The sequence below is a fragment of the Paroedura picta genome, chromosome 13, assembly GCF_049243985.1.
Source record: "Paroedura picta isolate Pp20150507F chromosome 13, Ppicta_v3.0, whole genome shotgun sequence".
Taxonomy (NCBI): domain Eukaryota; kingdom Metazoa; phylum Chordata; class Lepidosauria; order Squamata; family Gekkonidae; genus Paroedura; species Paroedura picta.
This window is the reverse complement of record NC_135381.1, coordinates 12520708-12534651: the sequence shown is the minus strand read 5'-3', so window position 1 is coordinate 12534651 and position 13944 is coordinate 12520708. Positions and strand designations below refer to the sequence as shown.

At 46.4% G+C, this 13944-nt stretch overlaps 1 protein-coding gene across 3 annotated transcripts in view; it reads left to right on the top strand.

Annotated features, from left to right (window-relative positions):
- The window catches only part of DTX1 (deltex E3 ubiquitin ligase 1), a 48293-nt gene that overhangs the window by 24389 nt on the left and 9960 nt on the right, over positions 1–13944 (top strand). For all 3 annotated transcript variants that reach the window (XR_013226425.1, XM_077309380.1, XM_077309381.1), the window contains exons 4-6: positions 10104–10165; positions 12098–12259; positions 13651–13712. Coding sequence is in view for 2 of the 3 variants with exons in the window: in XM_077309380.1 (XP_077165495.1) it covers positions 10104–10165; positions 12098–12259; positions 13651–13712 (286 nt within the window). In the remaining variant the exon portion in view is untranslated. The remainder of the gene's footprint in view (positions 1–10103; positions 10166–12097; positions 12260–13650; positions 13713–13944) is intronic.

The following is a 13944-nucleotide window of genomic DNA, read 5'->3' as shown; positions in this document are numbered from 1 at the left end:
CCCAAATTGTGTGGGGAGGGAATACATTATAGCTCCTTTCTTCCATTCTAAAGGATAGAAGGAAAGCATGGTGGGGGCTGCCTAAAATGCCTCTTGATACTAGTTGAGTAGCTGGGCTATGTCAGTCCTTTTTCCCAGGAAGGAATTTCAGGCTTGCTATGAACCTAGCTGCTGCCCCAGAGAGCAGGCCTTGAGTTACCATGGCAACCAGGTGCCAGAGCCATTAAACACTGAAGATTCACCAGGAATAATTAGAGCTTCGGCCTGTAGGTTTTCAGCAGCAGCAGGTCGCTTCTGCCCTTCTTCCCCTCCTTCTTTACATCCCGTGCTCTGATTTGCAGCATCCCTTCCTTTTAAAGGCATGATACTTCTGTTTGTGATTCCGAATGTGGCTTTTCACACTCTGCCCAGTATTTGGGTACCGATTTCCGAGCACAAATGATCTGTAGATTGCAAGAGGTTTATAAATTGCTGTTTTCCCCCTCGAAAATATCCAGAAGGCTTCAAACCTTTAATAATTGCTGTGTCTATTTTTAAAACTGCAAGCCGTTTGCGTATGATTATGTTGGCTGTAATGAGCACAACATGCATATATTTTGAATCTAAGTATCTGTCAAATTAGGGGTTGCCATCTAGCCAGACTCTTATCGGTTCAACTTGAATGTATTTTCGTGCTGCTTACTAACATAGTAGGATACAACACAAAAGAGAAATTTCCGTTATTCATAGAATCCTAGAGGGACCTTCAGGGTCATTTAGTCCACCCCCTGCAGAATGCAGAAGATTCACAACTTGTGAATCTTCTGCATTCAACAGTGACCCCAATTCCTTGTCCAGATGATGCCCCAAAAGAATCCCTGGCCAGTCTGGTCTGGAGGAAATCAGTCTTCTGACCCCAAATTAGTGACCAGCATTTCCCTGGGCGTGCAAGAAAGGGCCACAACAGCCAAGTTTAGACACAATCCCTTCTGCCCACCCTTTCACAATCTGCCTAAATTCACAGAATCGGCATTTCTGTCAGCATTTCTAGTCTTTGTTTATAAATTTCCAAAGAAGGAGAACCTCCCACCTCCCAAGGAAGCCTGATCTCCTGAGTAACCGCTCTAACTGTCAGGAACCTCTTCCAGATGTTAAGCCAAAAATTCTTTTGAATTAATTTCATCCCACTGATTCTGATCTGACCCTCTGGGGCAACAGAAAACAACTGTACTCCATCCTCTATGCGGCAGCTCTTCAAGTCCTTGAAGATGGCTATCATATCCCCTCTAAGTCCAGACCAAGCTCCCTCAACCTTTCCTCATACATCTTGGTCTCCAAACCCCTCACCATTTTCGTTGCCCTCCTCTGGATGCGCTCCCATTTGTCATGTGATACCTGCCCTGAGATGACTCGGAAAGGGTAGGATATAAAAATAAAATAATTATCAGTATGCCCTTAAAATATATATATATATATATATGTAGAGTCAGGAGTGGCCAAACTGTGGCTCTCCAGATGTTCATGGACTATGGTTCCCATGAGTCCCTGCCACTTGGTCATGCTGGCAGGGGATCATGGTAATTGTAGTTCATGGACTTCTGGAGAGCCACTGTTTGGCCAACGCTAGCGTAGAGCGAGGAAGCTGTGGTCAAAGTGAAGTGCACATTAATGATAACATTTAAGTTCAGGATTATAGTTCAAAGTACAAAGGATGGCCCGGGAAATTAGGAGATGAGTTCAGGCTCAGTTGGATGTTAGCCCTTCCCACTGCTCTAATTAATCTTGGCAAGGACGCAGTTGTAGCCTTTCTCATTGCCAATGCTGTGTGATTCTTGCTGAAAGGATAGGGGGGCATCAGAGAAAGTTTGCAAGGGAGACTGGGGCTTGGGAAGCCATTTTGTGCCTGCAGTGATGTAATCAGGAGTGTGGTGCTGGTTGCTGACCCAAGTTCAAAATGAGCTGATTCATGGTGTGCCCATTTTAACCTGAGGCCAGGGCAATGAGTTGGCCTCCTTCTAGAGCTGATGGACTGCTTTATAGCTGAAGAGCTTTGTTCATCTTGGCGTGGCAGAAGTTGGCTTGTTCCTTGTCTACAACAGATAGCACAAGAACTCAGTAGGACTCACACACCTTTCTCTTGATCATCACTTGAGCCCCAAAACAATCCTATCTTTAGGGAGCACCTTTGTGGCTTTCTTCTTGGGCCAAAAGGCATTTTATGGTTTTCTTAGTATGTTGTGAATATACATATTTTTAGCATCTTGAACTACTTTCTCCTTTTCTTTTTTTTTTTTTTGATGGCCTAAATAGGGGTGGCCAAACTGTGGCTCTCCAGATGTTCACAGTCATCCTTGGCCTATGGCCACATACAATAAACTTGACTTGATGTAACATAGTGATGTCTGTGGTTCGCCAACTGACCTTGACTTTTTAAGATGTATCATCCCATAGATTGCCTTGACACATGGCCCCGATCTGGATTTGGTGTGCAGTGGCCTCAAGAGCTCTTGTTCCTCCCATAACCTTTAGGGTGCAAAACTAGCCCCTGTGGCTGTTTCAGGACTTAAGAAGTTACCAGGGGGCAGGGGGGGCATAATGGACAAGAGTACCTCTGGCCCATGTCACTTGCCCAGTCTGGATCAGAACTTTGGAGATGGCAGTCAGTCAGACTAGACAATAGTGGGTTAAGTGGACTAATTGCCTGATTTGTTGTTAAGCAGGGTCTCATCTGCAGCCCTTGGGCAGAAACAGGTCACCTAGTTGCTCACCTTGTGGCCTGTTAAATATGGCTTGCTAAGTGGAGATGTGGATGTCCCAGGCTCCTCCTTCCTTTCCATCCTTCTCTCTCTCTCTCTCTCTCTCTCTCTCGTTCTCTCTCTTTTTCTTTCTCTCTCTCTTACTTTCTCTCTCTGGTTAACTTCCAAGATCTAATGTTCTCAAGCTAGCCTGGGTGGGTTGGCCCTGGTTAGTCCTTGGATAGAGGACCACTAGGGAAGTCCAAGACTGCAACACAGAGATGGGTGATGACCACCATTTCTTACCTTGAAACCGGGTTTCCCTAAGTTGGTTGAGACTTGGTGCCACTTTCACCATCAACCTGGGGTTTATGTTTCCTGTGTGCACACCTGATTATTATGGGTTACTGCTTGCCTTCCAGTCAGAACAAAAGAGGAAGGCGTCTGGCTTGTACTACTACTGATTCTAATCAGGCCTAGGAACCAGCTGCCGGGACCTTTGTGCAGTGGGCTGTGACCACTGTTTGCAAGGGCTTCCTTCCTCTGTATGATGGTATGTTGATTTTCTGGTTGCTCCAGGGCTTCTTGTTAGGCAGGGTCGGTCCTTACTTGCAGAGGCTGTGCCACTCATGAACAGGTAAGACCGTGGGTCCAGACACCAGGGAGCTTGATACTATCTTAAAGATCTCAGTGCAGAAAACAGATTAATTTCTAAAAAGAGATACCCAAAATCTAACTTGATCAGAACTGCTGACATGGAAGTTGGCTTCCTCACTGCTGGAAGGACAGATGCTCTGCACATATTCTGAGCCATATCCTTATTTAATATGATGAAGCAACTGGCAACTGGTGGTTAAATCTGTCCTTCGTCAGGGCACTGCTTGGCCCTGTCCCCACTTGTCCATGCAGAGATGAAATCAGGTTGCTGGAGGAGCAGCAATTGCTGAAATGGGCTTTTTGGAAGGTTGCTTTTCAGCAGTGGGATTGGGACTTGGGGCTGGTCCTCTCTAGGCATTTCTCAGACTGGCTCTCTGGTGAAAGAAGATGTTGGCTAGAGGTCTGCTCAGATGACCAGCTGGAGCTGCTGCCAAGGTCCCGGCACCATTAATAGCTGAGAAGAGGAGGAAATTCTGTTGGATGCTCCTATTCAGGAGTAGGAAAAGCAGCATTTCCTGCAGTTTTCTCTTTAACATTTCAGTTGTAGCTGCACTTTCAGCCTGTGTATCCAGTCAGCCATGTCTGGGTCTTTCCAAGTAAGCCAATCAACTTGCTTTGGATTTTAAAAAATTTTAATCGGCTTTGTGATTTTATAATATACCCACCACCACCTGTAAGCTCTGTTTAAAATGCATCATGTGAGGAGAATAGGATGAGAGAAATTAAAAATGGAACATACAGGGGAATCCTAAGCATGTATACTCAAAAGTAAATCCTGATGAATTAATTGATACTTATTCCCTTATTATTACTGCTGTTATCATGTTGGAGTTATTATTGCTGTATTGTTATTGCTGTTGTCACATGTGTTTCCTTATTTTATCTGCACCTGTTTCCTGTTACCTGTAAACCGCCCTGAGCCTTCGGGGGAGGGTGGTATATAAATACAAATAAATAAATAAATAATAAATAAATAAATAAATAATGAGCATGTTTAGGATAAAAGAAGCAAGGGATGATGAAGAGGCACGTGTGTGCTTTGGCTTGGGGGACTGTCATGATAGGTAGGAACAACATGAGGTAAATTTTAAGGTGTATCAAAGAGACCGCCTATCTATACCTCCCCCCCCCCCCAAAGAAAGCTCTGTTCTTCAAATACCAACTGGTTGGTGGTCCCTGGCCCTAAGGAGATATATCTGACCTCAAGCAAGGCCAGGACATTTTCTGTCCAGGGCTGATTCTGCACTGACTTTGTTTATTCTGTTGTGGATTCTGCTGAATTCAGATCGATTTGACCTCAGTCTACCTCTATCTCCTCTCCCCCCCCCCCAATTGAAACAGAAGGTATTCTGCACTCGATTAGGAAAGCTCAGAACAGAGAGGGGTACCAATTGCAGCAGGAGTCTTTTTCTTTCTTTTCTTGAAAAGGGCGGGGAGAGGATTGGAGACAGCAGAGGAGGGAGAAATAACATAAACAGATATTACTTCCTGAGTAGCAGTAGCTAGAAGGTTCTTCTCTCCCTCCATCATACTCTTTGCTCTGGAGAGCCTACACAAATTTAAGACTTAAGGTGCTTGGACTTTTGGTTAAAGATATTGTCTAAAAACATAATAGTGCTACAGTATGGCAACACATTTCAATTTAGCCTTATGTGTTTGTGAAATGGCAAACTGTGAATTTCAACATCGTACTCCTTTTCTTTTTCTGCTTAAGCTGTGAATTTTGACATAGTACTTCATGCATGTGAATTTGCACATTAGAGGTGAGAAGTGCCCCTTCTCCTCAACCACCAGATATTATATTTTTATATTTTTATACAATAATATGTATGTATTATTATAACAAGTATGATTTTTAAAAAGTCAATAAGAAGGTGATACCATCAGTCAATAAACCAGTTAGAAGACTGAGTAAAACAAAATAATACCAGTAGCCAGGTATTGTAGAACAGGGGAGGAAAGAAAAACAACTATGCAAGCAGATGTATCTGTTTTAGGCTACAATTGGGGTAATCAACCCCCCCCCCCGTCCACTGCCCGGTACCAGGCTGTGAAGACCACAGTACTGGGCTGCCGGCAGCTGCGCCTGCCTCCCCCCCCCCCACAGTGAGAAGGAAGGGAAGAGGCAGGCACGGCCACCGGCATGCCGGCAACTCAAACGCACATGCACGCAGTTGCCGTGCATGTGCATTAGCGCCCCTAGTGGCCAAAACGCGCATGCGCTGCAAGTGCGTGCATGCGCATTAGCGCCACCTGGTGGCGACTGCATGTGCGAGTTTGTGCGGCATCCGGGCCGTCGGCTCTCCCCTCACCTCCGGAGGCGGTCCCTGACCTCAGAAACGTTGGGGACCGCTGGGCTACAAGACCATCCATGTAGGAAAATCTTTTTCCCTAATAAAACCTTAGGAGTTGATCTATTACATTGCATCTCTGCTCCATGTAATTCAGGCTTTCTTGACCAGGGTTTCGTGAAACCCTGGGGTTTCTTGACGGCCCTGGAATTTCTTGATGGCCCTAGAAGAGTATCCTGAATGGGTGGGAGTTAATTAATTTTTAATATCTATATTTAAATTTGTTAAACACTTATTGGGTGATATGACCCTATATGGTCTTGTCGACCCCCCCCTCCCCAAATGGCCAGTGATAGGTTTGAAGGGGGTGAGAAGGGAGGGCCCCTGGGTGAGCGTGTACATGGCTATCTTTCCCAACCACATTCTGCAGGATCACGCCACCCCTGGGGTTTCTCGAAAGCTGAAGAATGTTTCAGGGTAAAAAAGTCGAGAAAAGCTGGTCTAATTGCAAAAAGAGCGGGAACTCATAAGAATAATATTTTGAAATGGCACCCACCCCCAAAAAACAAAACAGGCTGCACCAAGCAGAGTGGAAAGGTGACTTTAATAGGTGTTTCATAAATAAAATAGAGGCAGTGATTGATCAGGAACAGATTCCCGAAAATATGCACTGCCTAATCAGTGAGTGTAGACTAGAGACTAGCATCTTACAGTTGGACAGCCCCAAATTAATGGGACCTTTAGTAGCTGGCTTACATTCACATTTATAGGCAGGTGAGATAAATAGCTCTTATTAACGGATTACGCCAGAAGGGAAAACAGTCTGGCTGAGCCATAAGCTGGCACAGATTGGAGTACTACGCTGAACAAAGCTGATTTCACCCCCTCAGGCTGCACGTCCGACGAGGAACAGGCATAGCAGGGAATGAAGAGCCACATACATTTCCAGATCTGAATGTCCTTATTGTGTGGGTGATGCCTCAAGAGTAGAGCCATGGCTGGGGAAGTCTCTTCTTCTTCTTCTTCTTCTTCTTCTTCTTCTTCTTCTTCTTCTTCTTCTTCTTCTTCTTCTTCTTCCTCCTTCTCCTCCTCCTCTTCTTCTTCTTCTTCCTCCTTCTCCTCCTCCTCTTCTTCTTCTTCTTCTTCTTCTTCTTCTTCTTCTTCTTCTTCTTCTTCTTCTTCTTCTTCTTCTTCTTCTTCTTCTTCTTCTTCTTCTTCTTCTTCTTCTTCTTCTTCTTCTTCTTCTTCTTCTTCTTCTTCTTCTTCTTCTTCTTCTTCTTCTTCTTCTTCTTCTTCTTCTTCTTCTTCTTCTTCTTCAAGCCAGGAGCAGACAGGCTTACAGAAACTGCCACCTATCTGTAACATTAAGGTCCCTCTTCCCCTTTGTCCAAATATTTTGGTTGAGCTGAGAACAATCAAAAGGCAAACAAGAGCTCTCCTTTTCTGCAAACCTTTTGTGTTTCAGGCTAATATCTCATTCGGAGATATCACTGTTATGAGTCCAGAGCTGTCCTCTTGTGCTGCTGACAGGGCCGGTTCATCCATGTAGCGCACATAGTGCATTCTACAAGCCCCGTGCTTCTAGGGGCCCCACAAGGTACCTTCCTCCCATGGATCAGGGCCGTAGCCTCTCTCCTCCCCATCCTCTTTTCCCTCCTTAAGGTCACTCAGAGTGACACCCCTTCCCATTGTGCGGGACCCCCCTCCGCCCCCAGTCTGGCTGCTTCCAATACTATTGTACTCTGTTAGGGCCCCGTGAATCTTTAAACTGGCTCTGGGGCTACAGGCCCCATGAATTCTTAAACCACTCGTGGCTGCCAAGGGATACTTTTGGCAGGAGAATTAATGTGTAGGCAGAAGCTGAGGAGTGGGTGCCTAAACAGAAGCAACTCAAAGCCCTCCTTGTGTTGTTCTGGGAAGAGGAGGAAAAACAAGCTTACTAGCTCTCTTGTACTAAGGTCCAGACCGATTGCAGCAGCTAGAGAGCTTTGGTGCCTTTTGACAGGGAGGCTTTTTCACAGTTTGGGTGCTGACCTTCAGCAGCCAAGCTTTCTTGTTTCCCCCGTGTGGTCGTTACTGTTTCTCTGCGCATTCTCAAGCCACCTTTGATCCAGTTTGAGAAAGCACTGAGAAAACAACAAAGACGCCACGGAAAGACAACCACACGCAAAATGAGGACACGAGGAGGATGCTTGGAGAAAAGACGCTGCAGGTCAACCCTCAAGCCTCTGCGTGAAAGACCCTTGAAGTCTCTGTGACGGCTTGGTGGCAAGTGGGAGGCGGAGCCAGCCTCAGGCGAGAAGCGGTGATGGAAGCTCAGAGGCCTTGGGGTCCCCTCAATCACAGGGCCAAGCCAACCCTTTGGGCAGGGGTAGTCAACCTGTGGCCCTCCAGATGTTCATGGACTACAATTCCCATGAGCCCCTGCCAGCAAATGCTGGCAGGGGCTCATGGGAATTGTAGTCCATGGACATCTGGAGGACCACAGGTTGACTACCCCGGGTATAAATTCTCTGTGAGCTGTGCGGAATGGCTGGTAATAAATAGAGAGCCCAGATGGGTTCACCACCGGGGGTGGGTGGGTTCTTGCCTCCCCACCACCAGAGGCATTTGCATGTATAGAAACAGCTCTGCAAGGAAGCTCTATTTCTATATTTTTACTGCTCCACATGGAGTTATCTGTCTGTCTTCTGTCTCATCTCATCTCATCTATTAGATTTTTAGCCCACCACTCTCCGGAGACTCGTGGAGGGGTACAATATATAAAACCCCTATAAAACATCATAAAATAGATTAGCATCCGCAGAGTGGTTTGAATGGAAGACAGATGCCCACCATGGCGGCACGCTGAGCCCTTTGCTTTGAAGAAGCCATTCCCTGGAACCCCTTTGTGGCTGAGACAAGCCTGAGTTGAATCCAAACAACCCAGACCCAGCTAGTTAAACACCCAGATTATAGGGTTTTGCAGGGATGCGTGTCGACTTGTAGGCACGTCCTCTCGGCTTTTCTTGTTGAGAGTTTTGTGTGTGCATGAGTCTACTCGGTTGTCTCTGAAGCACTGGACATCCTGTGATTCTCTGGGAAAAGCTGGAGAGCCACCTGGAAGCTGCTGGGATTCCACCCAATAACCGCTGGCTTAAAAAAAAATATATCCAACATTTCAACCTCATCTGGCTCCTAAAGTGGTTCACAGGCTTTTTTTTTTAAGTACAAATGATGTTATAACTCAGTACGAATGTCTCTTGGAGAGAGGAATCTCAACTAGAGCAGGATGTCCAGAGGTCCCCTGGCTGCTTCCTGCTTTCCCTGGATGACCCCATCAGTGTCCGTTGCAAACCAGTGGGAGGCAGAACGTCCAAGCCCTGTGGAGTCGATGACTTCACTGCTGGCAACAAGCCGGATTTTCTCAGACCATTTGTTTGGATTTACTTCCCTCTTCATTTTGTGCATATGCTTGGCCGTCTTATTTGGTCAACCTCTTCCCCCTTTGCTGATTTAAGGTGCTAGGAGTACGTGCACTTAGGTTTTTAAGCCTTCTGCAAACCTAGTAATTGCCCTAGCACTATAGCGTCCTGTGTCTAGCATTATAGCAACCTGTGTCCCCACCCAAGTTTGCAAGAACATATAGTTGCCATATCTTGCAGATTTTATGATCCTCACCAGCGGACCATACACAATATGGTCAATAACTATTATATATATGCAAACCTAGGAATTAAGTATTTTATATTTGCAAGCCTCTAGATCAGCAGATCTCAACCACCGTAATGCCACAACCCTAGCTGCGGCAGCAGGGGCAGCCCGCGCATGCGCACAGTCACACATGCATGCAGGCGCATGCGCAGGCGCTCAACAATCTGGAGGCGGAATGGAGGTGGCCAGTGCCATGGCTCTGCTGCTGCCGGCTGCCACTGCCTGACACCACCACCACCACCACCACCAACCTGTCCAGGCGACCCCACTTGAGGTCGGGATCCCAAGGTTGAGAACCACTGCTCTAGATATTTGGAAGCATTTCCCAACTTTTTTACTGTTGAGAAACTCCTGAAACATTCATCAGGCTTCAAGGAACCCCAGAAGTGGTGTGATCGTGAACTAACAGCTAGATATATGCAAACCTAGGGATTGCTCTAGCATTATAGTATCCTGTGTCTAAGAATACCACACCCAAGTTTGCAAGAACATATAGTTGCCGTACCTTGCAGATTTTATGATCCTTACCAGAAGGCCATACACAATACGCTCAATAACTAACTATTAGATATATGATTCTCTCTCTCCCCCCCCTCCTCTCCCCGAATTGTGTCCAACACTAACAAAGCACTCTCTGATTATTGTGTCATGGTATCTGAATGCAGCCACAGCATGAAATGTGGACGCCTACACAAGATTTTTAATAATGTCTACTTGTAATTCAGGACCTTTCTCTTTTCTCTTCCAGGGTTCCTGCCCTCCCAGTCAAGAACTTGAATGGAACCGGTCCAGTCCACCCTGCCTTGGCAGGTATGGGCCTCAGAGCTGATGCTGCAAAGATGGCCTCTAGATATTTGGAAGCATTTCCCAACTTCTTTATGGCTGAGAAACCCCTGAAATATTCCTCAGGCTTCAAGGAACCCTAGAAGTTCCGTGATTGTACAGAATATGGTTGGGCAACGGAGCGGTGGATCAGCCCACCCGGGGCCCCTCCCCTTCCCACTGGTTCCAAACCCATCATTGGCCATTTTGGGTGGGGGTGGGCTGGTCAATGTGACCACAGATGGTCATATTACCCAATAAATGTTAGGGGGCCCATTGCACCAGAGTCAGCTTAAGGATTTGCAAGGCTCTAGCCAAGTGCAATTATGGTGGGAACAGCCAGAATGGGTGTGAAGGGACCCACCACAGTGGAAAGAGATGTCAGTCTGTCCTTAAAGAGGGAAAAGCGGGGAGGGGGGAGGCTACAGCCCTGATCCATGGGGGGAAGGCACCATGTGTGGCCCCTCAAAGTGCAAGGCCTGTATCATGTGCCATTTGTGCTACATGGATAAACCGACCCTGACTCCCACCCATTTGGGAAACCCTTCCGGGACTGTCAATAAACCCCGGGTTTCACAAAACCCTGCTTGAGAAATCCTGGGCTAAACAGTGGGATAGGCCTGGCTTGGTGTTGCCCAGTATGATTTGTGTTTTCAGTTCTCTGAGGATTTTGCCAGTTTAATTTTCCCCCCCTTAAGACACCTGTAAAGCTCCAGTGGGGCCTTGTGCACCATGATGACAAGCCAAAGGATATCACAGTTCTCCATACATAGTTGACACTCTGGTCAGACTGCCTACCCAGTGGTAGTGGGTAGCTGATGTCAAAGAGGACATGCTGTGGCTGGAAAGCCATGCTTTATGATGAATAGATGGAGAATATGCTTCTCCTAACACTAGACACCGATCTGGTCTTGCCTTTGAAGCAAGCCAGTCTTGGAGCTTCAACATTAATTTTTAGAAACAAACAAATTTCATAATCCTTGAGTAGCTATTAGGCATAGCCAGGCTGTCCCAGGTTTTTGTGATCCAGGTTTTAGTCCAAATCCTGGCAAATCAAATTCTACTCAGTAAAATAACATGGATTCGGCAGCTGATTTATATTGTACAAATTCATTACATAGTTCCTATTTGCATAATTTGTTTTGTTTTGCAAGGGACGGGCTGATGAAATATCTCTCCCCTGTGACCACTAGAAAAATTTTATTCAGCCATCCATCTGGATTCTAATATTTTGAGCACGGGTTGCCTCCAGGCTTTCAAATGCATTTTTAGAAGAAGAAGAGTTGGTTCTTATATGCCACTTTTCTCTACCAAGAGTCTTAAAGCGGCTTACAATCACCTTTCCTTTCCTCTTCTCAAGTGAAGCTGACAGATGCCTGATATTACTGCTCAGTCAGAACAGCATTATCAGTGCTGTGGTGAGCCCAAGGTTACCCAGCTGGCTGCAAATAGGGGAGCGGGGAATCAAACCCAGCTTGCCAGATTAGAAGAAGAGTTGGTTCTTATATGCCGCTTTCTCCACCCAAAGGAGTCTCAAAGCGGCTTACATTCCCCTTCCCTTTCCTCTCTCCACAACAGACACCCTGTGAGGTGAGTGAGGCTGAGAGAGCCCTGATATTACTGCTCGGTCAGAACCGCTTTATCAGTGCTGTGGCAAGCCCAAGGTCACCCAGCTGGCTACATATGGAGGAGCAGGGAATCAAACCCAGCTCGCCAGATTAGAAGTCGCTGCTCCTAACCACTACACCAAGCTGGCTCTCTTGTGGACTAGAAACTTGCCTTTTAAAAAATGGTAGGGAAGCTAACATTCTTTGAGAGCTGGATTTTGCAGCCAATAACAAAGTGCTCCATCTTTCCAGCGCTTGGTGCATGTCTTCCTTCTGCCTTCTTTCAGCTGCTCTTCCTTTTCTCCGGCCACAGGAATGACAGGAATTCTGATGTGCGCTGCAGGGCTGCCCGTCTGCCTCACTCGAGCTCCAAAGCCCATCCTGCACCCACCACCTGTCAATAAGAGTGACATGAAGCCGGTGCCCGGAATCAACGGCATTTGTCGGAAGACCAAAAAGAAACATCTGAAAAAGAGTAAGAGGGGCCTTTTGTCTGTGCTGCCCTCTCAGTCATTCAACTCCCCTGGCTTTTGATAAGAACTAAGCTAAATGTGATTGTCAGCGTTCCCTTGGGCTATGTCTGCAAGCAAAAGAGAGAGTCTGTATTTATTTTTAGGAATCCATAAAATGTACCTGGGATGGTCAGCCTTCTTTTCTTGGTCGCTTTTGGATGAGGAGGAGCTGCCCGTCAAAATAAACCATAGTAATCTTGACAGCTTAATGGGTCTATAGTGTCTATAGATGTAACTTCTGACCTAGAATGTGGGGCAAGCCATCCTTCAAAGAATGGTGTTTCCGGTTCTCTGAGGATTTTGCCAGGTTATTATTTTTTCCCCCTTAGATACCTGTAATGTTCCAGCGAGGCCTTGTGCACCATGATCTAGATTGAGAAGGGTTGGCCCACTTGTATGTTGTCAGGGGGTCACTGTATTATGCAAACAGTGGTCTGGGGGCCAGAAGTTCATTTTTCCTGCCAAGGGGTAGCTGTCCTTGGGCGTAGTCTCCGAGGGAGAGAGGCGTCTAGCAGTACCTGAGAAAGAAAAATCATTTGGGCTTTTGATTGAATTTGGGGGGAAAGAAATGAAGCAAGTGGTATAGGTGAAAAAACAGTTTATTAACAAATGAAGTTCAATATTTAGTTCAAATAAATGCACTTTCAATCCAAACTGAGCAGTTTCTTTCTCTATTCTGTAATATGGTTAAAATTAAATGTATTGGGAGCCAAAACGGGGACCAGTTTATCCTTTGCCCATTTTCAAGGTAAAAAAACCTTTTCCTCAGTGGCTTGTTGTTGTTGTTAGGTGCGAAGTCGTGTCCGACCCATCGCGGCCACATGGACAATGATCCTCCAGGCCAGGGGTAGTCAAACTGCGGCCCTCCAGATGTCCATGGACTACAATTCCCAGGAGCCCCCTGCCAGCGTTTGCTGGCAGGGGGCTCCTGGGAATTGTAGTCCATGGACATCTGGAGGGCCGCAGTTTGACTACCCCTGCTCCAGGCCTTCCTGTCCTCTACCATTCCCCGGAGTCGATTTAAGTTTGCACCGACTGCTTCAGTGGCTCCATCCAGCCACCTCATTTTCTGTCGTCCCCTTCTTCCTCAGTGGCTATTCCCTCTCTAAATTTCAGTATTCTTTAGAACCAATCTCAATTTTTTCCCCAAAATGTAGAAAACCACCTCTGAATGTACGTAGCCTACCATTCTCCATGTTATTTAATGAGATGTTCAGAATGTCTTCACAGTTCGTGTGAGGGATGGAACCAAGATGGGATGTAGAACTGCCATTGTCTTTTTGTGCATGGGTCAAAAATGGAAGGGGTCTGGGACTGGCCGTGCCCAGTAACATGTTTGTTCTGCCCTGTTCAGGCAAGAACCCGGAGGATGTGGTGAGACGTTACAGCCAGAAAGTGAAGAACCCCCCTGATGAGGTGAGTCTTTCCTCCCACACACACCTCTGCCCCATACAAGTAGTGTTGGAAGAATGGGCAAGGGAACAGAGACAGTTGTCTTAGAGAATGCTTGTGAAGCCAAATCTAATTGCTTACTTCTCCATCTACAGGCCATAGCTCATTGTCATTGCCCGACTACCATCTCGCTCCTAGAAAAAGTAGAATTTTTAATGGGTCCGTTTTGTCATGATAGGAACAAAACCTATTGCCA